At 42.2% G+C, this 27,434-nt stretch overlaps 1 protein-coding gene across 1 annotated transcript in view; it reads right to left on the reverse strand.

The window, feature by feature from the left end:
• Window positions 1–1,249: 1,249 nt before the first annotated feature.
• The window catches only part of LOC122792988 (nmrA-like family domain-containing protein 1), a gene marked incomplete in the record, with an annotated part of 438,251 nt that continues 412,066 nt past the window's right edge, over window positions 1,250–27,434 (reverse strand). Inside the window, 1 exon segment of the mRNA XM_044060607.1 lies at window positions 1,250–2,047. Coding sequence (XP_043916542.1) covers window positions 1,868–2,047 — 180 coding nt within the window.

The raw sequence follows: 27,434 nt of genomic DNA on the forward strand, positions 1-27,434 counted from the left end.
ATCCAGGCAAGTGTTATGCATTAGAAATACCGATGAGTGAATGGCAACATGACATTTTTATATCCAAGTTTGCATTGACAACCACAATGGGAGCAGAATGAAAAAAAAAGTTGCAGTTTTAAGTACATAGGACACTTTCTTTTCTTTATGGAAGGCAACAGGGTATTAAGAGACTGAGTAATCTGAATATAATTTTTCTATGTGGTCTGAGAGCTAGAGAATCTCACATCAGATGGATGGGGAAGACAACATACATGCAATAAATGATAAAGCCCATTTAAAGATGGGTATCTGGTTAACAGTATCTTAAGTTTCTCTTATCAAATGTCCCACCTGTCAAATCAACAAACTTTCTGAGTCTCATTTCATGAAGCTCTTTCATAGATGAGGAAGGGAAGAGTTCTGCACAGAAAGATCAAAACGGTCTTATCAAGGGACTAAACTGCTCCACTTTCTCTGTGACAGTGGGATCTTGGAGGCAATACATATAAATAACAAGGTGTACTGGGATGCAGCTGCCCACAAGGAGGTGAAAGGGGGACTTGCTCCCCCTGAAAAAACATTTACTGAGATTTTCCCTACCCATAAACAATTGTCATGTATGGCCAGTGGTGTAGCGGTTAGCACCGTCACCTCACAGCAAGAGGTTCTCCAGTTTGATTCTAGGCTGGGGTGCCTTCTGTGTTGAGTCTGCGTGTCCTCCCTGTGTTCCTGTGGGTTTCCTCCTACATTCCAAAGACATGCTGCAAGTGGATTGGACACACTAAATGTGCCCTAGGTGTGAGCCTGTACATGCGAGTGTGTGGTGCACCCTCTGACGAGGGTTGGGGCTCGGGCTAGAAACCCGATTCTGTAAAACCCATACCTGCTACAGAAACAATGAATGCTGAAGGGCGCTTGTTGACCAATGTGCCGAATGCATGGGAGCGAATCCAGAATCCAGGATGAACAATTTTCAGTAAGCAGAGATGTCATGACTCAAGTTACTGTCTAGTTGCAGGTTAGTCTGGCTAACAGGTTAAACTCAATAAGCTAATGCTTGACTGGCTTGTCACAATTATGGACAAGATCCTAAAAACCTGCATTTACAGCTTCAATCTGCACAGTGCAATTTCAGTTACTTCAGATGTTACAATACTGGCCCACAAGACACCCACTAGCATTCACAAACTGGGAAAATTGACCATAGGATAGCAGGCAACATTAACATCATGCATGTGTAATCAAGACAGTGGAGGTAAACCACCGCTGCATCTGAATGCCACACGGACCTTTTTATTTGTCCTAGATTATACAACACTATGTTAAACATTCACTGGCCAAGCAGGTAAGGACTGGGAAACAATAAGCCCACTCAGAGTAACTGCTCAGTGTTTCTTAAGCTAAAGAAGAAAGTCACAATGTAGAACAGACACTGCATAACACATCCACAGTTCAGATGTAATACTCTTCCTTAAGGTCCATGATATGGAAATAAAAACTTTGTTTGCCTTTGGCAATGAAATAAAACTGATTTTGGAAGGTATTCAGGCAGGGCCATAATAAAAGAGGCATGCTTATAATCTTGCATGCTTATCCTAAAGCAGCTGTTATGCTTTATTTCACCTTTCTTCATCAATAGGATTACATGCATATTGATGAAATAAACAATCAATGGCAGAAAAATTAACTTATGAATTTCCTAGGCCAATCACACTTAGATGGTCTATATATTAACTGTCTAATTCTTTAAAAAGGTATTTTCTGCCTACTCAAGTGCCAGGCCTGAGTTGAAAGTCAATAACAAATACTAAAGTAATGTATACAAAAAGCATATTGGCTGCTTTCCTTATTCCAGTTTGTACAGAGAAAAAATAGCTTTCAGCATTTATCTAAGATTCAGCAAGTTTTTGTTTTCCAACATCCATTCTTCAAATGTCACTGCCTTTGGGTTCAGTTTGCGAGTCATTTCCTTGTCACGGTCAAGACCCATCATATATAATTTGAACATGCCAGCAGCCTCGTATGCACCGCAGAAGTCCAACTTCTCATAGTCTTCGGGAAACAGCTGTAAAACAATAAAATTATTTGGTAATGGTTGAAAACATGTTGGCAGCCTTGTATACATCACAAAAGTTAAGCAACTCATAGTCTTTGGGAGAAAGCTGTAATTAAAAAAAAATAATCTGGTACAGGTTGGAAACCTCTTACAGCATGCATCAGAAACTGCTAAGCATAAATTAAAATACAATACTTCATATGTTAAAAACTGAAACTGTAGGTGCAAGTTAATGAGGTTATTTTTTTTTAATGTTCTGTGCTCCAATGTGTACATACTTTTTAATGAGACAATACAGGTGCAATATATGGATATGTGATCCATTTATTACTGCTGCTTTATAGAGAGCAAATAGTTACTAATGCTTTTATGAATCCAATAAATGCAAGACTGAGCACTATAATAGGAATATTTGTTATATTCCCTTGATCTGAGTTCATGCCACAAAGTTGGACTCGTTTCCTAGTCGGGTCATTATTTTTCTAAACACAATACTAGCAGCCAGTAGCTGTCATTTTATAAAACTTAATTTTACAGACATTTGCTTGATGTCTTAAGTTTGGTAAAGGCCAGGAATTCTTACGCCACATCTAGGCAGGAAAATAATTACTATTCTATTACTTAGCAGTAGCGGCAGAGGTCTCAGAGTTTCTAGGAAACGCTTCCAGAAAGAGTTTCATTTTGATACATTATGCTTGCATATTTCAAATCAAAGATTTAAGAATGTACTTCAAGAAAATGAAAAGTAAAAATGGGATAAGTTGCATTGCAACAGATGGAAAAGCAAAACGATACTTTCGCTGGAATTAAGTAGTAGGTGGATCAGTTATCAGGATTCATAAACAAGGTCACCAGACTATCCATGTTTGATGCATAATATCCTGTATTTTATTTACAAACGTATACAGATACAAACTGCCAGACTAGAAGTTAAGCTACTATGGTACAACTGCAGTTCTAGGAGTGGGTGAAAGACACACATACAGGAAGTTTTCATGCTAATTCCCTGACCAGTGGTGAACACAAAGGTGTTGCCACCCCATCTAGATGAATGACTGAGTCGCCAATGAGGAGAATGCAGTGAACTTTAGGAATGTAATGCATTTGTATTCCAATCATGGCCTTACACACTGCACCTTCTAGAACGTCTAAGAAAATTAAAGGGTAAGAAGATAAACTTCAACTTATAAAGGACTGGAAACTAGTAGTAATGGGACCAGTTACATGTAATTCATCATTGTTAGGTACATGTATAGAGAAGATATAATGATTAATGCAGCAGCCACAGATTTTGATGAGGAGGCATACTCCAGAAAGTCCTGCATTGTGGGTAAACAGGTGGCTACAAGGATTCAATGTAAAAGGTGGAAGGTTATGCAAACTGTAGGAAAGGGAAACATACAGCATCAGGACAGTACCAGAAAACAGGTCAAAGGAAGAAAAAAAATTTGGGGTAATAACCAGTTAACCAGTTAATGTAAATTTAAAGGGTAATGCAAATGCCAAGAGGATGCTGGGATGTACTGTACAAGGTGCAATTTCTACAAATACTAATGACATCTTTCCATTGTACAGGTTACAGCACAGGTTGCATGTTGTATGTGGAATCCATTTCTGGAAGCCAAGATGAAAATGGGAATTCAAGTTAGTAATACATGTCAAAAACAAAGGTGCCAAAATAGCTGAGGGAATGAAAGGGCTAGGTTTTGAGGACAGACTTAAAATCCCGGGCAAGGAGAAATAAGGCAGATGACAAAGGGCGAAGAATGGTGTGAAAGCACACGACTGCTTGAGGTAAAGAGAAGGAATGCAGTTGACAGAAGTACAAAAGGATGACAAGGGAGGTAGTAATGAGGAGCAATGAGTTAAAAATTTTAATATTGCATACAGTTAACTATGCTTATAAAGGGCATTATTAGCATCATTTCCTTTAATAGGGTAAACGTGTTCTTTCGACTGTCCAACAGTTTTCTAGAGGCTTTACCCACTTAAAAATTGTTGCAGGACTGATATTTACTTATATAACCTATGCCTAAACAACAAGTATACTGTCTAGCCATTAGGTTTATTAGTCACACAGTGGGAAGGTAAACACCGTGGCATGCTAATTACTGCATAAGCAGCTGAACTGCATGCTAATCAACCAAGGCAGCACATTGGAGCTATTCAACAAGCTATAAAGCAACCGTGTAGACTCCGTGCTGGTGTTACCAGTGAATTCCAAAACTTTTGGAATACAGCCATGGTAAGGAGTCGACACGGACACAATTAAAAGCAAAATGTATCAGATTTGTAAAGAATGACCTTAACGTGTGACAGCACACTGGATGCAATAAAAGGAGAGTAACAGCAGCAGCATAAATCATTTTTTGTGCAAGTAAGCAGACAGACAAGTGTAAAAGTGTGTGCTAATCAAAATAATTATAAAAAACATTAAACAGACTATTCATAGTAACATGTCAGCATATGCAATATGCAGCTGATGAAATGTAGGCATATCATCTAAAAATCAGTACTACTCTGTGTTCAACGCAAACAATTCAGTTCCCTTCAGTTTCCCTAGCTAAACAGTGATCTTCTGGCGTAGATTCAGGGCTGTCAACATGGTGAAGATGCAAATGTCTGAACTCATTAGAATTGCTGAATCCTAAAAAACTGGATCCTTGTAGGGATGTAAACATATGGGATGGCATCTGTGAATGCTTACATCAGGTGAGTGTGTCAAGTTAGACGTACTAAGTGTTACATGTACATCTGTCAAGGTTGGAAATACAAATAAGCAACACACAACCTCCTCTTCATTTGTGTGCAAATTGTGTTGTCTCTGTCAGTTTTGTTATTATTTTTTGACTACTGTTTGCGTGAACCGGCACTTAGCACAATCATGGGCAATGGAGGAATAATGGAATGTTTGGCTATGCTTATCTTGTTTGTGTAGTGCTGAGCGATGGGCAATAGGGAGACCTTAAAAATGGCTAGTTCATAAGAGAATGACATGCAACTCTTCTAGTGGCAGCATTGCTAAAGTATGACAGTTAGTTACAAGTCTGTGGAATACACCTGCACTTAACTGACTCATAGGTTCATAGGTGTTTAATAGGCTAACAACCACAAGGGCTTTTTTAAAGCTTAGCCATGCATCCCAAATCTCTGACGAGTTCTGATACCCTTGATAAGTGTAAGCATGGGCCTGGGAGATGAACCATTTACAGATGACCTGTTTGTATCAGACACACAGGTGCCAAACCAGGGATGAATTTCTTGTTTCCCATCCAATTGTCCATGATGCACCTGAATTGGATTAGGGAGGAATTCTGCTTCACATGGATGGGGAGCCTGTTTCATAGATGGTGTAGTCTCTGGGATACATAGTTATCTCCCCAGCAGGTCCTATTTATATCACAGGCAAGGTTTAAGTCTTTTGAACGGGTAATTCTGGTACTGTTTGTTTTGTGGATATGCAGGAGGTCCATCAAAGTGGGGTCTGACAATGCCCTGTATGCCAGGCATAGATTTCCCTTCAAAAACCTGTAGGAGACAGAATACAGGGATAGGGCCTTGAGGCAGTCTGCATAGGACATATGACTTATGCCCTGTATTCTTTTAGTGAAGAGCCTCTGTGGACGTTTCAGTTGTTGGATATGCCTGGTTAGGTACATACCAAAGGGGGCACTGTACTCAATGATAGGTCTGATGAATGCCAAATACAGTGGAACAATGACTTCCTTGGACTTAGATGCCATACCTTTGTTTATAGGTCGCACAGCATAGAATGAGTTCCTCACCACTGTAGACATGTGATGATCAAAGGCTAGATTACCATCTATGTGTGTCCCTAAGTCCCTGACTACTGGGTCAACATTAAGGGGTGTGTTGTCAATATGACAATTACCAGGGATGGATGACTTCCCAAAGGATACTATTATGCATTTCTTGGCATTTAGTTTTAGTCTATGACTCTGACACCAGTTGTTTGCGTCAGCACCTCCTGGAGAACATTTGTGTCAGTTTGAGATTCAAGGACAGCTCCTAATTTGCAATCATCTGCAAATTTAGTCAGAGACCATGGACATTTGCCTTGAATTATGAGAAGTAAATAACAAAAAGGAGCAATCCAAGAACGGATTCCCAAGGGACGCCACTTGTGACTAGCCTCTTTGTAGAGGTGGACTCCCCAATTCTAACTTCCTGGGTCCTGTCTGTGAGCCAGATGGCTATCAACTGGGTGACATATGGGTTTGTACCTAACCTCTTGAGTTTGTCAACAATGCTTGAGACAGGTATTGTGTCAAATGTCTTGGCCAGGTCAAGGTAGGCAGTGTGAACGATTCTGCCCTCATCCATTGCTTTGGTGACCTTCTCAAAGAAGTCCATCAGGTTGAATAGGCATGATCTGCCCCTTTATGAAACCAAACTGGATTGGGTCCAGTGTCTGGAGGTTTACTATATCTCTATTAATCATCTCCATGATAATTCTTTCCTTGGCTTTACATAAAAGACTAGTGAGACTTATGGGTCTGTAGTTTCCAGGGTTTGTAGATGGCCCACTTTTGTGCAGAGGGATGACTGCTGCCTTTTTCCATTCATGAGGCACGAAGCCTGTTTGGAGGCTACGGCTAAATAGTAATTCCAGAGTTAGAAGGCATCCTGGGATATTGTATTGGACTCTGTGGCAGCAGGTGTTAATGCAGTGATGCATTCCTTTTTGAGGCCAGATGGTACTGGGTTTGAATGCAGCTGTATCTAATACTTTCAACTACCTTTGCTTTACCGTTGGTGCGCAATGAGCACCATTGTGCAATAATGCATTGAAGAAAAGAAACGGGGAGGAAAGGACAGTGCTAAAATGGGGAGCAAGCAGGGGGAAGAACAATTGGAAAGCAATACAGGAATGTGCAGTAGGGAGAGTGGAAAGAACCATAGCCATCTATTTCTTCAACAGTAAAAACTGTCAATATATGCATAATATTAGCTGAATTTGGAGTGTCACCTCCAGGGAGAGGGGTGACCACAACATAACCATGTTGTACAGCAAATTGGACTGCATCAAGTGTGTCAAGAAGACATGTGTGAAATAGAGAGATATGTGTGGGATGATTTTTTTTTTTTGGGGGTGGGGGCAGGTGCCCTTTTTTTTTGTTTTGGAGAGAGAGAAAAAAAGAGAGAGGAATGTTGGGGAAGGGATGTAGGTATGTCTGCATCTGGTAGGTGAGTAAGCAATTGCAGACAGACAAGACAAGCAAGACACAGGGACAGTGATAGACAGAGGTTGGTGAGACCATGGATGGGGTGAGGGTGGGGACATCCAGGACCCGTGGACATTAAGCTGGTTGACAGTGAGAATCGAGTCCTCACCCACAGGACTGTCATCACTGTCACCTCACTCTGCCACTGGATGGAGCACTAAACGTCTCATTCACTTCCGAGAGAGCACCCTCTCCATCCAACATAGGCTTACACTAACAGTGCAGAGCACAACCTTATGCACTATCCCTGGCAGTTCCACGGGGTGATAAACTCGCCACCCCTGCCACTGCTCCCGGAAGAAACCACTGGCCTATCCTCCGGGGCAGAACTACCAGAGAGGGCAGGTAGTGCAAGGGCAGCAGAGGTGGTGTCGCCAGGTAGGTTGTGTAAAGGCTGAGCAAAGGTTGGGGGGGGCTGTTTGATCCTGTGGGGCAGGCCTACACCACTGTGCTCTGGGGCATTTTGTGATGTGCTACACATGGATGACATGGACATATTTTGATAACACATAATGGAATAAAACAAAATAAAAAAATAGACATAAGGGATAAGGGTTGGGGTTAGAGAAAACAAAACAGATAAGATTAGCACCTTCACATGTAACATACAATGCATTAATACAATTACTTGACTCTATTATAATGTATTATAACATTACTCTTTACTGTTAAAACTATCACTACCAACAGATAACTTACTACTTTTAAGACAAGCAGCTCCTAACAGATGCACACTATACTACAGATTGCAGCAAACACTCCTTTACATGTGAATATATTGCACATATGTATGTTCCAATTATCCAAATTACAGTTTACAGCAGACGTGTGCCACTGGTATAGAGCTTTTTTCTTTAAACCTTTAAGGTGGACATAAATGAAAAATTAACAGTTATTGTAGTTGGGAAGTGTGGTATATGAACCCACCACCTCTGACTAAAGTCTAATATTGTACTCTTGGTTTATGCTACAGACTTAATGCATGCATACTTGCTTTTACAGTTGGAATATGCATGCTCACTTTGATACAACTGTATAAAATACCAAAAAAGCTACCTTTAACTTTTAATGCTACAATAACACTACTCTTCTGCTGCATACATACAACATGCCTCCCTCATCCTCACCAGTCTAGTGGCATGGGTCCTAACACTGCACTCTCTATCCATGCCAGCTGTGGAAAAAACAGAACAGAATGCCATTATGAAGACCAGTCTTACCTATATTCAGCTTTTAACCGTTACAAGTACTACATGTAGCTGATACTTACACATGTGTGAGATGTCCTTAATTCTAAATTTCTCTATCCAAGTATTGACGATACCCCTCTTCCTCCTCCAGAGGTCATTGTAATGCTGCCTACTTTTTTCACCAGTGTGGGGGATACCGGTGGCACTGGTCACAGCCCGGGCCAAACTATCCCAAGCATCTGACATATCCTGGGACCCCCAGAATAGTCCTCTGCAGCAACCTGGCACTGTGATGTTTCACTAGGAGTCCAATAAAATCTTGGACTCCTGGACATCCCCATCTCTGAGCCCTAAATCTCACACTGTCTCCACGAACACCTGCCATGTCTAGCATGGAGCAAGAGCTATGGAGAATGATGGTTTCCCACCAATTCCAGTTACTGCATTTACTGGGAGTGTGCACACTGTTTGAACATGTTGCGCACGGCTTACCATCATGTAAACACAGTACTCTACAGTGCATGAAAGTAAACGGTGCACAACAGTGGCAAGTAATGCAATTTCAAGGTTATTTGATACACAGGCAGTTGTGTATGTGTGTTTGATAAATGTGAAGGCCATGGCAGTTCAGAGAGCAGAAATATCCTTACAGGAATGTAATGCGTAGTATACTCCCTGACATACAATTGATTAATAAATACAATTATACATAGATAAATAAAATAATAACTGACACAATATTAGTGTCTTAGCCCTCATACAAATGATTAATATAAGCTACACTATGTGAGGTGTTATAAGCGAGAGTGACTATAATGGGAATTTGAACCCAGGACCATGTGCATGATAGTTCTACACTAACAACTGTTTGCCACAAGAGAGTTGAAATAACGGCTGTTCATGTTTCAGTTCATTGCTATAAACTGCAATGTCACAACAGTAAAACAAATGTTGCACACACTGTACTAGAACCCAGGATCATCTATATTCCAGCCCTACAATGATACCTGTTGCCACAGGCAATAGCACTAATTGAATGCATCAGGTTTCTATTTTTGTCTGTCTACTTTCTGAGTGGTCTACTTATCCAGTTAAAATATAGGAGAAATACACAAAATGAGGAAAAGCAACCTATGACACACACTGTAGAAAATGTTAGCACACATGAGATATTTCTACATAGGTCTGAACTTTAACTGTCACTCCAATGCACCTTCAGAAAACAGGATGGGTGTCTGAAAACATTCTTCACACAACCAACTGCAACAGAATGTGCACTGATATCAAACCATAAACTGTTATTTGTACATTTATTAAATGTATTATATTTGGATGCAGTGGACTTGGTGTTTACACAACCTGCTAATGATTATTGCTTGCAAATATAGAGCTCTGTCTTACGTTTCTGTGTTTCTTGGTCATTAATCAGTTGTCTGACCAGTATGACACATGCAGTGTGTAAGCCATTCTAGATCATTGGCCTTAAAATGTATGAGGATATTAACTGTGAACAATATGATATGCAGTTGCCAACAACTGAATGGCGGGTTGGATGGTACAAACAAGCACAGAATACTCTTTTTTTGGGGGGGGGCAAAGGTGAGTTACTGTTATGGCACATACTAGGGTACACTGTTCTTTTGAGGAGAGGCAAAGCTGAGTTCCTGTTATGGCACAAACAAGCATAGACTGCTCTTTTGGGGCAAGTAAATGCAAGTTACTGTTTTGGCACAAACAAGAATGGACTGTTCTTTTGGGTGGGGAGCAAAGGTAATTTATTGCAATGGCACAAACAAGGACATGTTGCTCTTGTTACTCTCCTTGTTCTGCATACTGCCTGTTTGATCTTGTGAGGGTTGTGAAGTCAGAAACTGCAATGTATATCATTACTTTCTAACTTCTCTATTTAATGATTTTCCATTACAAATGTATGGTGCTAAACTGAGTGCATGCAGTGATCATCAGTAGTTTTAAGAGGTATGACAGTGTGAATATTTGATACCAGCGTCCTACTACTTACTAATGGACACATACAAGTCAAATAAGTCCCTGGAGTCAGATATTAAGGTAATTTCTGTACAAATCGCTCTCCTTTTACTTGCTTACTGTACCAAGTGATGAAATAACAAAGATATGCCATATTATTATTATTAAACAAAACACTCCAGGTTCAAGACTTTCGTTGTAAATGCAGCAGCTGCCATGGTGTTACTTCAGGGCTGACTGTCTGATGCAAGCATTACACAGTCAATACATGGGGAAGTAAAGGTTGTGCGATTTGCCTGGCATCAATATTAATATATGTATGCAAGTAGGAGGAAGGTTGTAGGTCCCTAGGTGGTGAGTGAGTGTGCTGTGAGTGGTCTCTTAGCCAATGCAAGGGCATACTGAGCACACCTATGTCTGCCTACACCCACAGCAGCTGGTAGTTCCCCCTCGGATTCCTCATCTGCCTGTGACTGTGGTGACCTTGCCACTGGTGGTGGGATGTGTGCCCCTTCCCCTTTCTCAACCTGCTGTAGCTGTTTCCTCAGGATTATGTTTTGCAGCATGACACACACTGTGAAGATTTCTGTACAGGTCTGTTGATTGTACTGTAGGGCTCCCTCAGATGTATCCAGGCACCGGAACTGTGACTTCAGCAGCCCAAACCCATGCCCATGCTCTACGACATTTCTGGTTTGAGCATCTGCCTCATTATGGTGCTCTTCTGTCGGTGTGTGTGCATTTCTGATGGGTGTCATCAGCACACATGTTCAAGATAATTCCCTTGGCATTACACATGACTTGGCAGTTGATAAGAGTGGAAGCCCTTTCTGTTAATGTACAGCCTACCCTGGTTCCTTAGGTGGTGTCTTAATTTCTACATGTGTGCAATCTATGGCACCCAGTACTTCAGGATAGTGCACTACCCGGTAAAACTGTTGCATATTTCTGGCCCTCTCCTCAGAGCTATGGGGAAAATATATGTGCTCACTGGCATGTTGGAGCACAGCATTCCGGAATTGGTGGAGAATCCCGGATGCTGATGCCTGTGACACCCCCAGCATGCCCCCTATTGGTCTCTGAAAGGTAGAGGTCACAGTTTCTGTAGTGTGCCCCTGTCCACCCTGTAGCTGTCTACAATTTCCATGCCATGTAGATTGTGATAAGTTAAACATGGCCTGAAAACACTTATTCGCGGCCTAGGCCTATTGGTGGTAGAAGTAACACTGGTTTCAGCCTCTAGCACATAAAGATGGATTAAAGTAGCAGCAGCCCCCAACTTTCTGTCTGCGTAGATTTTCAGTGTCTGTACTCCAAAGGTTTTGACATCTGAAGGAATAACCAACATGGAGTCTACATGGATGCTTTGCAGCTTGTTGAATAGCTCCACCATGTTGGATCGGTTGATTAGCATGCAATTCAGCTGTTTATGCTGTAATTAGCATCTATGAAACACAAAGACAGATGTAATCCACTAATAATGTATGCCATTACAAAAAGGCAAATGTGTAGCTAGCCAAACTGATGTTGAAGAGAGTTGCATACAAGTTTGCATCATATGTTTAGAAGACTGCAAGAACACTTTCTTCAGGATATATATATTTTTTTTTTTTTACAGAGGAGTACTGAAATTCAGCAGGTATGCTCCTATTTTGTCACCTACATACTGCATATGCTGGAATGCATTTAAGAATAATGTGAAGCAAAGGCTTTTATACTTTTATCTGTATGCATTAGTTAAAAGTGTACGGATGGCATAGGCATGTTTGTCAAGCCATTTCAGAAGTATGCACAATTGACAATACATGAAAATGGAATGCTCTGTGATAAATATGTACAAATGTTTCAGGGACAGCTCCTTTGATAGTACACTTAGCATTTCAAAGATGTTTTGTTAGCAAAATGGTTCATTTGACAGTTCTTTTGTGGGGGGGGGGAGCAGGGAAGCAAAGAGGAGTTACTGTTAAGGCACAAACAAGGACATATTGCTCTTGTTTCTCTCCTTGTTTTGTATCCTGCCTGTTATTAGTATTTCACATATCTAGATGGGTTGATGTTTCTCCAGTGGGTAATACTGACTGGCTACCTTTTCTGTTTTATCTGGAAACAGTTATTTTGTACTTATGTGATACTTACGCATATTATACTTTGTTGTCTTTTAGGACACCTACAAGTATGCCACTCAGGCATGTCAATCCACGTAAAGCCCCCTTCACCGATGTGTAAAATCAAATAATTCTGGATGGGTTTCTTCAACATGGTGCTTTGCTCTTGGAAAGCCGATGGGGAGATATGGCACACCGGATGCAAATATGACAGCAAAGTGTGAAAAATGTGATTGCCATGGATGTCCACAGCAGAACATATGAACAGGTGTGGCCACAGGACCACTGCCCTGATCATTACTGCACCCAGGCGAGCAGCTGCAGTGGGTTGTGACCAAATGGCTACCGGGGAAGTGCCTGCTAGGGAACTCCCCCCCAATAACCCCCAGTGAACAATATCTGGCCAATATAAGAGATCAAGACAGCTCCCAGGAGAGTGCAGGACAACATGTACTGGATATGGGCACACCACCTTCCAAAACAGCAAGTATGTCCCAGGAGGAGCTTCCAGGTAGGCTTTTTATCTGAACAGTTGAATGGTGCTGTACAGTAAAACAATTGAAATGAATATGTTAAATTCTATGTTGCATGTCTTTTTGGGGGGGGTTGAAGATTGCAACAGTTATAATCTTAGGCTTTAGTTGTCAGCCACGTTCTTGTTGACATTACACTTAATGCACATATAAAGGGGTAAATGTATTACCCCCCTGTGTTACTGTTAATTGTGATGATGTTGCCCTTACCTCTTGCTTAACTTCTTCCAGGACTGTCTGGACTACAGAGGAGTATCTCATCTACAGATGGTAAGGCAAACATTTTTATGTCAGTACTGGTGAGCAATTTAAAGAAATATTGTACTGTGTGATGTTGATCTTAGGCCTGTTGTGTGTATTGCTGTACTGTCTGTAATAACTGGCAGCACTGTTAGCTTGTTAGCATACACTGCACTATAGTAGTGCAGGTATTAATTTATTCCTGCATTTCTTGTTTTTTTATCACAGGTGATCATGACAGTGGGAGTGTGGGCCCTGTGCCATGTGATGTCACTGAATCAGCAGACTCTGATGATGATGCTGGCCAAAGTGAGGAATAGTCGGAGGGAGGGTGCAGAGGTTGAATCTGACAGAGGTTGACATACAGTCATCTCCTGCATTTCCACTGGACACAGTCAGTAGGTCTACACCTACCCAGTCCAATGAGCCCACAGATATTGAACAGGTGGAGGGCGAGGACATTGATCAGGGAAGTGTAGCTACTGTGGCTTCAGTGCCTTCTGAGTCTGGCCATAACCAGTGTGGGCAACGTGCCACATTGGAGGACTGACAGGGGTACTCAAGAGGGGGCCTGCAATCCCTCCTCCACCTGGTACGTGTCACTTCCCGTACCACTCAGTGCAAGTTTAAGGCCATTACGGAGGCAAAGGCACATTCCCAAAGGTGCTCCAGACAAATGCTCAGAGTTGTAGATGTGGCACAGTCTGACATGCGGGACTGCCTCCACCGTCTTGCCAATTCACTGGATTGGATGAATGACATGTTGGAATGAGTGGTGTCTGTCATGGAACAAGCAGTGTCTGTGAAGGAACATCTGGTGGGAGGGGAATGGCATCCTCGTGGGCATAGTTTAGCCACATTACCTGTGTCAGCCAATGTGGTTGTGCCCGATCATGCTCCCATAGTGGCAGTATTCCACTGCTCCATCAGCGAGTGTGCTATCCACACCCAGAAGTAGCAGGCCATGAGGTCTTGGTCCTGGGTATCCCCATGAAAGGAGCTTGTCCAGCAGACATCAGTCACATTCAGGTAGCAGCACTGCATCTCATCTTGGGCATGGATTTGCCAGTGCAACACCTGGCAGAGCCAGTTCCCATAGTCAGGGACAACTATGACCTGCCACCTCTACCATGCAAGGCTCACACCAGCTCAACAGTCCAATATGTAGAGCTAGCACAGAGCTTGGCTGTGTTCATGCAGACACTCACACACCAATTTCACCTGGAGGACCCCTACAGACACACACACAACAGTTACTCATTTTGTCACTAGTTATTTGTTGTTTTATCCCACTGTCTGCCTTGTTTTCCTTTTTACTCACTCACATACTCACTAACCTTTTGTGTCAGCCTAGGCTTCCTGTCCCCCCACACAACACCTTGTGCAAGTGATAACTGTGCCACATCCCTGTTTTCTATTTTTTGGATTCAGGGATACAAAAGCTGTGTCTGATGCTCAGGGTGCGTACCTTACTTTTAATGATTAGTATATCTGCTTTTGTGTTATTGAACTGCTCATTGTACCTTTGACTTATATTAGCCCTGGAAAGTTAAACAGTTGATAGCATCAAAATTTCACAACTGTATAGTGAATGCTCTTGTATGAGTTGCGAAGTCAGAAACTGCAATGTATAACATTACTTTCTAACTTAAGCAATCATCCTTAGCTATGGATGTTCATTACGATTTGTAATTAACTTTAGAAGACTTTACAAGATGTCTCATTTGCTTGATCAAGCTATGGAGGGTGTTCTGCTGAGACTGCTCCCTCTAGTTCCTGGACACGAGTTTCTTTCTCATGTTGTATAATATATTTATGGCAGCTGTCCACCAGAGTGGCTTTTTTTTTTTTTGGGGAGCAAGTTTTGATCCGTTCTAGTACGGCTAAACCTATACACTTGTAAAGCTGTTTATAAAGGGCAATTGTGTACACCTCTGCATAGGACTTTTTACTTTCAGTGGTGGCATGAGGTTTGAAACTATGTATGCCGTTACTAAGGAAGCTATAGTTTGCTTTGCAGAAACTTTTCAACCTTTTGGATCCGGGAGGGGGGGGGGGTCAGGTATGACTGTTACATTGAATGTGACAAATAGGTTATGATCGATACATTGAACATGACTGAGTTATGGTCAGACTTTACCAGGGAGGGTCTTACACATGGGGTGGTGCAGCTATCTCCCATGTTGGTGAGTACTACGTGAAGGACAATCCATCCCCTTGTGGGATTGCGGACTACCTGTTCCAGAGCATTTGTGTTTACAAAGTGCAGGAACCTTAGGGCAAGTGTGTGTGAGCTCATATATGTACCCCAATCGATGGAAGGACAGTTAAAGTCAGCCATGCCTAGGGTGTTTGGCTGTACTATGAGTGACTCAAGTACGCCCAGGAAGGCACTGTGTGGTTTTCATGGTTCTTATCAGTGGACTTATAGCTAACAATGACGTGGGGGGGGTATCTTTCCTATAGTTAGTTGGACTTGGGGTTAACTCCACACAATCGTATTTCTTAACCAGTCTTGAGGTGTATCTGTCTTTCCCAAAGATAGATACACCTCCTCCTTTGTTTCTTTCACATTCATTTTGTGGCCTGAATGTGTGGAAGGCATTATAACCTTTCATGGGCAGAGTACTCTCTGCGGCCCTAAACCACACCTCTGTGACTGCATGAACATCAACATCTTCCCAAATAAGTAGTGCCTCCATTCAGTGTAGTTTCTGATTTACACTCCTAACATTAAGTAGCACAACAATGAGTTTGTTTTTTGAGGATATTTTTATGTCAGGAATTCTGTTCTTATAACACTGCCTAAAAAGCCACTATGGGGGAGGCAAGTACCTTAGCCAATAAACCAAAAGGCAAGATGTGGCAGATGAAGACCATCCCTGGCAAAACAGCATGGTCTATTGACCATATCATGCCAGGCTGACAAATACTGGATCCCCGTGGACTAACACCAATAGCTAAGCCAATTGTTGAAATTGATGACTTTGTATTGAGCCATCATCCTGGGTGAAGATGGAATGCTGCTTTGGGTATGGGCATAACTGTCTGGAACAGATAATCTGAGAGCCCAGTCATATCTCTCTTTATATAGTCCAATGAGGTATGTTTCATCTCATTACTTTCAACATGGAGTATGACAGAGGTGTAACTGTGTTTGTTGTTGAGAGACTTGAGTGTGTGCATGACTTTGCGGCTCCTGGCACTGGATAGGTGAGTTTTTCCTTGTACAACCTGGTGAGTGGGACATCTGTGTGTCTCACTATGGATTTGCCTATGACCACATTGGTTTTAAGGTGTTTTGCCTTAAGGGCTTAATGGCTGACACACTGATACATTTGTTTTTATGTGTAGTGGGTTCCATTGGGACTGTAATGTGTACAAACAGTTTGCATTTGTGAGGTCTCTGCTCTTTTGGCAAGCTTCTAAATGACTACCTCTGTGTATGAGGGGTTATGTGTTGTGCACTTGGTCTGTTGAGAAGGTGAAGTGTGTGTGTTGGCAATCTGGTTTGATATCTGGTTTGTTGTTACCTGAGAGAGAGAGAGAGAGCACTTATTCTAGATTCATCGTATAGTTGCATCTCACACATACTGTATTTGTAATATTTACGAATACATGGGGCAGTAAAAGCCTTGCTTTCTAAAAACATAAGTACCCTTATTAAGCATATTTAGATGGTCATTTTAGCAGAGTGATTTTGTGAGCAGCAGCAACTGGGCCTGTCTCAGAGACAAAGGTGCCAGCCTAGAGGTGACTTTACATCACCCAACCAATAGTCAAAGTTGTGCATGAACAGGGTCATTGAGGAGCACTGCTTCACATGCAGTGGGAGCCTATAACAGAGGAATGTGAGTTGCTAGGGGATATACCTGTCTCCCCTGCATGTTCTGTTTATGTCATTTTATTTGCAGATGTCCAGCATTTCCAGTAGGGCAGGCTCTGAGACTTCTCTGTAGGTCAGGCATAGGTAACCTCTAAACAGCTTGCTGGAAAATACATACAGTGACAGGTCTTGTAGTCTTTCCATGTATGTGATGTTTGGAGGACCTGCATTCTCCCAGTCACAAACTTCTATTTCTTCTTCAATTGTTGCAGTTGTCTGGTGAGGTAAAGACAGAGGGGAGCCTTGTACTCAATTAGTGGTCTGATAAAGGTGGAGTACAGCAGAGCTTTGACCTCCCCTGTTCTTGGATGTGATGTCCATATGTATGATGTGCACAATGCAGACTGTCTCTCTCACCACTATAGACACATAGTGATGAAAGTGTACATTGCTATGAATATTTGTTTAGAAGTCTCACAACAATGTGTTTGAGCTGAGAGGGGTGTTATGTATATCATAATCAGCAGGGGTACTTCATTACCAAAGGGGACAATGAGGCATTGTCTGCTGTAAGGTTCAGTCTGTGAGTTTGACTCCAATCATTTGTCTCTGTCAGCACCTTCTTGAATATGTTAACATCACTGGGAGGATCCATATGAGTATGTCCAATTAAAAGTCATCTACAAACGTGGTAAACCGCAGGCCACCTATTACTGGCTGTGCTTCAGGGAAGTAGTTTCCACGACGGCCCAGCACAGACCCTTGTGGTATTCCACTGGTGAGTGGGCTAGTGGTGGAGGTGCAGTCCTAACTTTGAGAATGTGTGTTCTGTTGGTGAGCCAGTTGCCTATTCAGCTAGTAATGTATGGCTTAATTCCCAGATGGGACATTTTCACTAAGTGACATGAATGGGGGATATTGTCAAAGGCCTTGGATAAATGAACATAGGCGGTATGTCCTGTCATCCAAGTCTTCCAGGTCACTATCAAAGAAGTCCACGAGGTTCAATAGACAAGATCTACCCTTGACGAACACAACATGGGTTGACTCAAGTGTGTCAAAGGTCAACTATTTCTCCATGGAATAGGTCCATGCTGATCCCTTCCCTAGCCTTGCCGATAAAGGCTTGTTATGCTTATGAGTCAATAGCTGTAATTCTGCCAGATTGATGTGCATTGCATATGACACATTTGATATTACTGTCTGTAGTGTATGTGATATATGTGTGGAAAAAGTACTGAGACACCAAGGTTGCAGTGCTGGGGGGGGGGGGGGGGGCAACACATGGCTGTGCTGTAAATATGTGACATTCTGTGTTACAGGGTCTTCATTTTTAAACTTTTTCCCCATGTAATGTCATGTCATACACAAGAAATGGACACTAAACAGTAGTAATACTTAATAATATGTAGTTTTCCATTGGGAAACAATTAGCAAAGTGTAAACACATACAAGATACACCTCTTTGTGCATTACTTAACAGTGCGCAAACGTGAGCTGCATTGCTAAATCTGATATTTGCTATTTAGTCTATGAAACACACCTGCTACTTAACTGACTCTGTGGCAGCACGTGTTAATGCATGGATGCTTTCCTTTTTTGGGGCCAGATGGTACTAAGTTTGAATCCATTTCTCTCTCCCTCATTTTTTTTCATTTTCCCATGTTTGCGCGCTGTGCCGCTCAGCAAAACAATAGACACAGAGGAAAATGAATGTAGTGTTTGGCTGTGTTTATCTGGTGTGCTTGAAGCACAGCAGTGCACAAACTGGAGCTCAAAAGTAGACAGGACTCAGACAGCAAAAAACAGAAACCAGATGCATTCAATAAATACTACTGGTCATCGCATAAACCCACTAAGCGACGCTGCACGATGGTCAACAGTGACACCTTATGAATGAATAGTAAGAGAGGCAATATCATGTAACTAATCCTGTGGCAGCAGAGTTTAAGTGTAGGGCTGCAGTACAGATGGTCCTGGGTTCTACTACAGGGTGTGCAACCTTTGTCTTACTGTTGTGACATTGCATTTATAGCAGTGAACTTCTTTCTTAACCTTGTTGTGGCAACTGGTGTTAAGTGTAGGACCGCCACAGATACGACCCTGGGTTCAAATACAGCATATTCCATACACTTTTACTGTTGGTCCACTTCTCATTATAGTCACTCTCACTTATAACACCTGACATAGGAGTAGCTGATATTAATTATATTCAACAGGGCTGAGACACTAATATCGTGTCAGCTATTTCTTTATTTCTCTATGGATTATCACATTTATTATCAAATGTATGACTGTGCGTATACTGTGTGCTATGTTCCTGTAAGTACATTTCTGCTCTCTGGACTGGCATGGTCTTCACATTTAACCGTATATCAAATAACTCTGAAACTGCATTGCTTGACACTATTGTGCACCGCTTACCATCGTGCACCACAGAGCATTGTGTTTGATGGTAACCAGTGCACAACATTTTCAAACACTCCCAGTAACTGCCATAACTGGAATTATTGGGACACCATCGGTCTCCATTGCTCTTGATCCATGATAGACATGGCAGGCATTTGTGGAGTGTGTGTGAAATTTTAGGCTCAGAGATGGGGTGTCCAAGAGTCGAAGACTTTTGTTGGACTCCTAGTGAAACACCACAGTGCCAGGTTGCTGCAGGGGGACTATTATGGGTCCCAGTATAAGGCAAAGGCTTGGGATAGTTTGGCCTGGGCTGTGACCAGTACCACCAGTATCCCCCCGCACTGCTGAACAATGCAGACAGCACTACAACCACCTCTGGAGGAGGAAAAGGGGTACCTTCGATGCTTGGATTGAGGAATTTAGGATGGAGGACATCCCACACATGTAAGTCTCAATTACAGAGAGTACTTGTAAGGCTTAAAAGCTGAATATAGGCTAGACTGGTATTCGTAATGGTATTCTCTTCTGTTCTATTTTTTCCACAGCTGTCATGGACAGAGTGCAATGTCAGGATCCATGCCACTAGAATGGTGAGGATGAAGGAAGTGTGTTATATGCATGCATCAGAAGAGTAGTATTATTGTAGTATTAAAAGTTAAAGACAGTGGTATTTTATATAGCTGTATCAAACTGAGAATGCATATCTCAACTGTAAAAGCAAGTATGCATGCATTAGTCTGTAGCACAAAGATAGCTTGTTTGGTATTTTACACTGTTGTATCAAACTGAACATGCTTATTCCAACTGTAAAGGCAAGTATGCATGCATAAGTCTGTAGCACAAACCAAGAGTACAATATTAGACCTTAGTCAAAGGTGGTGGGTTCAAATGCCATACTTCCCGACTAGAGTAACTGCTAATTCTTCAATTATGTGCAACTTAAAGGTTTACAGTAAAAGCTCTATACCAGTGGCACACATGCCCTGCTGTAAACTGTAATTTGGATAACTGGAACATGCATATTTGCAATATATGCACATGTAAAGGAGTACTTGCTGCAATATGTAGTATAGTGTGCATCTGTTAGGAGCGGTTAATCTTAAAAGGAATAAGTTATCTGTTAGGGGGAGGTAGTCTTAAGAGTAAAGGTTAAGATAATAGAGTCAAATGACTATATTAATACATTGTATGTTACGCATGAGGCTACTAATCTGATCTCTTTTTTTCTCTCACTTCCAACCCTCATCTCTTTTTTTATTTTTATTTTATCATGTGTTGTCAAAATTTGTCCATGTCATCCATGTGTGCCACATCATGAAATGCTTCAGGATCCAACTGCTCCCACTCAATTGGCTCTGACACTGCTGCCCAGCAGGTTTGGGAGCAACCTGACAGCACCACCTCTGCTGCCCCTGCACTACCTGCCCACTCAAGTAGTTCTGCCCCAGAGGATAGGCCAGTGGTTCTCTCCAGGAGCAGTGGCAGGGGTGGTGAGTTTATCACCTGTGCTGAACTGCCAGGGATGGTGTGTAGGGCCAGCTGTCCCTCGTTTTACGTAGGACAGGAGGACACTGTGACAAACAGGGATACTGCCTGCCAGCACAGCTATCAGGAATTTTGTAAATAATTATATGTCATTTGTGAGTATCAACATGATCTATACAAGATGCTTGTGTTACAACTGTATTAGAACTGTATGTCATGTTTATATCAAACTGGTCTGTATAGACGTATGCCACAGTGTGCCCTGCTGGAAGAGAACAGAAATGTACGTGCAGTATTCTAACTGTTTAAATGTATATATTTTAACAGTGGAAATTGGAATACAGAAGATTAACTTCAGAAAAATAGCTGAAATTAAATTACTTTATAGGCTAGGCCAGAGACATAATGTCTGTACTATGGAGCTTTCTGTATTGTCTTCGGAGTGAACTAATTGCTATCTCTGAAGTATGAAGGAATGCAATTGTTTTATGACTTTCCGCATCTGCCAAAGAACTGAGGTCTATGTATTTTCAACGGTAGATGCTAAATACTGCCAAGCTTCCAGCAGTAGGGGTTTCACCTGGGATAGACTCAGATGACAAGAAATGATGCCATTCTGTAAGCTATCCCAGCAGTAATATTTAAGATAATCATTTAAAAAGTCTCTTAGTGAGACAGGGCAGTCTGTATTCTGTCTTGGACCTGAAAAGAACCATTCACATCTGCCTTGCTCTGATGAAGTAAGATTCTAGGAAACAGTACAATTCTCTTTGATATAGTCAGGAATATAGCAAAGCTTAGTTTAGATATTTTTTTCTTTATTTCAGACTGTCCTGCCATGTTGTTTTAACTATTTCCTGTGGTTTTGAAACCTGATGTCACTGTGAATATATACTGAGTATTTTCTTGTTCTTTTATTATTTATTATTAAATACATTTAAACCTTTCATTGTGGCTGATCTGTGTAGAGATATTTAAGCTTTGAGAGTACCTGCATATTTATTTGGTGCGATGTGCGAGCCACTCCTAATAGCCTAACCTCTGGTCAAACTACCATTTGTATTAATATTATTATTACATAGTAAGATTGGACACCTTTTGTTAAGGGACTTAAAGTAGCTGATAAGGATGATGGTAGCAGTGATAACTACCTTACAGTCTGGGCAAAAGGAGGAATAGTTAGTAAACCTGTGCCAGCCTTTCCCAGGTGTGTATGTGTGTGTAAATCAAACATTAAAGAGTGTGTGTGTCAGCTACTTGGGCAGAGATACAAAGCACTGGTTAGACAGAGAGGGTGCTTGAGGTCTTGACTTGGTCACTTAGCTGTGATCTCAACTCTATAGCTGTGCCAGTGGGGAGTCTTACTGGGGACTGGGAGAAACCAGCCCTGGGCTGACAGTGGTCTCTGCATGCTCTTAAGGGAAATTGCACATAATGCAGACAGCTGCATCTGGAAATACTGTGTGTACCTGTTATCCCCCCACTGTGTACGTCTCCCACTGGAGCCAGTGATGAGGATTGGGGCTCCTTGATTACTGGTCCACTGGTGGGCTGTCACAGACACGAGTGCCCCAGACAGTGGCAGAGTGAGGTGATAGTGATGATAGTCCTGTGGGTGAAGACTCGATTCTGTCGACCAGCTTGACGTCCATGTGACCTGGATATCCCCACCCTCACCCCATCCATGGTATTCATCAGCCTCATGTCCATCACTGTCACTGTGGCTTGTCTTATTTGTCTTGTCTGTCCCCAATGCTTCCTCACCTACCCAACTTACCAGACCCAGACATACCTATGTCCCTTCCCCAACATTCAACTCTCTCTCCCTCTCTCCAAATAATGGGCACCTGTCCCACAAAAAAATCATTCCATACATAGCTCTCCAATTCGCATACGTGTCTTCTTGACACACTTGATTTGGTCCAATTGGCTATACAACAAAATTGCCTTGTGGTCACCACTCTCTGGAGAGGAAGGTCTAAATTCAGCTAATATTCTGCATATACATATCAGTTTTTACTGTTGAAGAAATTGATAGCTACGGTTCTTTCCTACCTCTCTCCTGCGCATTCCTGTATTGCTTTCCATTTGGTCTTCCCCTGCTTACTCCCCATTTTATTACAGTCCTATCTTTTCCATTTATTTTCTTTAATGCATTATTGCACATCAACGGTAAAGCAAAAGTAGTTAAAAGTTATTAGATACAGCAGTATTCAAACCCAGCACCAAATGTCCCCAAAAAGAAACTTACCACTGCATTAACACCTGCTGGCACAGAGTCATTGAAGTAGCAAGTGTATTCCAGAGACTCAATATTAAATGTCATACTTTAGCATGCCCATTTCACCACGGTCCTAGATTTCCCTTTTATTTTAGCATCATTGCGAGATGGTGTGCATTACACACCAATGGCAAAGCAAAAGTAGTTAAAAGTATTAGATATAGCTGTATTCCAAGTACCATCTGGCCCCAAAAAGGAATGTATCACTGCAATAACACCTGCTGCCACAGAGTCAGTTAAGTAGCAGGTGTATTCCACAGACTCAATACGGTCAGTCTTCAGCAATGCTGCTTGCATTTGCACAGTGATTAGCAATGCCCAAGCAGATGCATTTGCATGTGTATACACTTTGCTAACTGTTGTGTAAACCTGCTGCTCCTACTGCTATGGAAATGTATATATTATGCTGTGTTTCTGCTGTTTACTGGCCACTTCCTTTGTAGGACATGAAAGCACGTGTAGAAACATTACAAACTGAGGACCCTAACTGTATGTCATATATATAAAATGCATCTATGTGTTGGCACCCCCCCAAGCACTGCAACCCAGGGATCTCAGTACTTTTCCCACACACATATCAACCACATTAGAAAATGTAATGTCGAAACCAATAATCCATTAAAGTATTATGTAGCCCAGGCAGGTATGACCCTGACCTTGAGCAGTATCCTACCTTCACCTAGAATGATGCCACAATACAGTGATAAGATGATCAGCTTTAATAATTGGCTTAAATTCTGGTGTCATTCAAAGGGGATCCAATGTCTGTCTGCCTGGGATGACATGCTGGACAAGCCACGCTGCTTCGCAAGGGACGGCTTGCACCTGTCACCCCTGGGCTTCCGGATATTGGCAAAGGCTCTTGCCACCCCCATAGTGCCTTTTTTAGGCAAGGCTCAAATTCTAAACGTACCACCCTAGAACACCAAAAGGAAAAAACTAAGGGTAATGCTGCTCAATGCCAGAAGTCTCAATCTCGAGGCCCTTCTCAATATGGAGAACATCGATGTCTGTGCTGTGACAGAAACCTGGTTCAAGGCTCCTGAGAGCACCCCAGCACTAACAGGTTTCACCTCATATCATGCGCCCCAAAATCCGGACAACACCAAGAAAGGAGGGTGTCCATATTCATAAAGGACACCCACACCTCAAGGTTGGTGGCAACGCATGATGCATCGGAGACCATCCAGGTGCAATTAACCATAGGCAAGACTGCTCTGCAATTTGTAGCATGTTACAGGCCACCCTCTCAAACTCAGGAACCTCACATGGCCTTCCTGAAAACATTGGAGGGATAAATGTATCTCCAAACACCATCATACTAGGTGACTTTAACTACCCTAATATAGACTGGGAACACTACTCAAGCCCGAACACTCTAACCCAAAGATTCCTGGAGTTCATAAACTCAAATGCCATGGAACAACTAGTCACCATCCCCACAAGAGGAGAAAACATACTTGATCTCATCATCACGAACATGGGATCAAAATGTTCAACACCGAAGTATACCCCTCACTGGTGAGATCAGATCATAAACTAATCTCGCTGGAGGTCCTCATCCGCCCCCACCTGAAACAAAAAGACCACAGTGAAAACTTCTCAAAAGCCGATTTCACACTTCTAAAAACTAGTGTGGTCTCCTTTAAGGCCCGAGCCAGTGGTAAACATTACTCAAACCGCTGAATCACTTACAAATGCCTTCTACCAGCACCTACAGGACTGCATGGATCAGGCAATCCCAAACAAAACTAAGACTCTCTGTACCAAGGCAAGCGTCCAGTCTGGTGGACCCCAGCCATAAACAAGCTCTACAACAAAAGGAGGAAGCTACTACAAGATAGAGCAAAATCCTTGAAAGGTAAGACACCTTTGATCATTATAAGTAAAAACTAAGAGCTCTCATAAAATCATCCAAGGCAAATTTTGAGAGAAAAATCGCCAAGGACTCTAAAGAGAATCATAAGGCCTTCTTTAGCTATGTTAGAAACCTAGGAGGAAACTCCCAGATATGCTCAGAATTAGTTCAAAATGATGTGAAAATTACTGAACCTACACACATTGCCAACATACTGGCTGACAGGTTCAGTGCAAACTTCTCCCCTCCCCAAAGGAGAGATATCTATTCCAGAGGATTGTAGCCCCCAAACATCTCCAACGCCCAGGTGAGAACTGCCCTCACTAAGGCAAAAACAGCATCCATGGGACGGATGGTGTCCCGGCTGTGTGCTTCATGAACTCAATGAGGAATTAAACCCACAGTTAGGACAGCTGTTTAATCTTAGCCTCACCTCAGGATACGCACCCAAGGAGTGGCGCCTGGCGACTGTGGTCCCACTTCATAAGGGCAGTGCCTCCACAGACCCTGGAAATTACCGCCCCATTAGCTTGACAAGCCTTATCTGCAAAGCCATGGAGAGGATCATAATGGAACTCATAAATAAAGACATAGGGAACTTGCAGACTTTGGATCCAACTCAGTTTGGCTTTGTCAAAGGCAGATCCTGCCTCTTAAACTTGGTTGACTTTTTGAGACAGTCACCAAGGCCATTGATGAGGGAAAGGCAGTCCATACAGCCTACCTCGACCTGGCAAAGGCCTTGACACAATACCCCACTCAGGTATCATCGAAAACTCATCAGCTTGAATGTAAACCCATACATCACAAGATGGGTTGCAAACTGGCTAAGTGACAGAACCCACAGGGTCAGAGTTGCTGGAGCCATGTCAGACTCAAAGCCTGTCACAAGTGGTGTCCCACAGGGCTCAGTCCTGGGTCCACTCTTGTTCGGCATCTACTTTTCTGAAGTACAAGCAAACACAGGAGGGTTATGGCTGACAAAGTTTGCAGATGACTGCAAACTGGGCCATAGTCGAAAACACATCTGACACAGATATCCTCCAGAAGGGCCTCACAGAAATGGATAACTGGTGCCAGAGCCATGGCCTGAAGTTAAACGCCAAAAATGCATAGTCATACCCTTTGGGAAAAACAAGGCTACCCCTAGCTACCATATAGGTGGCAATCCACTGAGCACAGAAAAGTCATCAGAGATCTGGGGACCCAGGTTGACAGTAGCCTTCGTTTGACACTCATGTTGCTAAAGTAGTTAGGAAAACCTTCTATATCACCTACCTGATCATGAAGTGATTCACATCTAGATCAAGGGGGGTCATCGTCCCCTGTACTCATCACTTATTAGACCTATGATTGAGTACAATGCCCCGCTCGGAATGTATCTGACCAGACACCTGCTGCAGCTTGAAATGCCTCAACAGTTCCTCACCAAAAGGATAAAGGGACTCAAAATTATGTCTTTTGCTGCCCGACTGAAAGAACTCCAGCTCTATTCAGTCTCATACCGCTTGCTCAGAGGTGACCTGTGCCTGACATATAAGGCCATGTCAAACCCAGATTTGATGAATATGCTTCACCTCAAAAATCTAGATCCCTCAGAACCACAAGGGGGAGACTTAAACCTTGACACGGTTATAAATAGAACGTGCTGGAGGGACAGATTCATCACCCAGAGACTCCTATGCTGTGGAACAAAATCCCGGTACATGTGAGGCAGAGCACCTCTCTGGTCTTGTTCAAGAGGAATCTTGACCAATGGATGGGAGATTGCAGATATACCCCAGGGATTACTTCAGCGTCACTGCTTGACAGAGGCACAGCAAAATGATAGGCATAGTTTTTATTCAAACTAAAGGGGTGGCGAAAGCCACATAACTATGGGCTAGGCTTATAAATGCCCTTGGGCAGATAGCCTAGTATGAACCTATGAACCTATGAACCTATGAACCTATGAAAAAAAGCGGAGGAGCTTAGATGGCCAACTGAGCTGTGAATTTTGAGAGCTCCATAAAGTAGTATAATAATATTGGAAAATGTTATTATTTTCAATTTTAAAACATCAGAAAAACTACTAAACTACATAAATATCAATTTTGCTGGAGATGTACAAACATTTTCTTGTCAAGTAACTTGGAGATATATTGAATCACAGAATATGAACAACTCAACGAATTCTCATCCAGATGCTGCTTTGAACAAAGAACTGCAGTTGATGACATCTACCTTACAGGAAC

This window comes from Protopterus annectens, chromosome 2.part0 (genome assembly GCF_019279795.1).
Source record: "Protopterus annectens isolate FY-2018-M chromosome 2.part0, PAN1.0, whole genome shotgun sequence".
In the NCBI taxonomy this organism is placed as follows: domain Eukaryota; kingdom Metazoa; phylum Chordata; order Ceratodontiformes; family Protopteridae; genus Protopterus; species Protopterus annectens.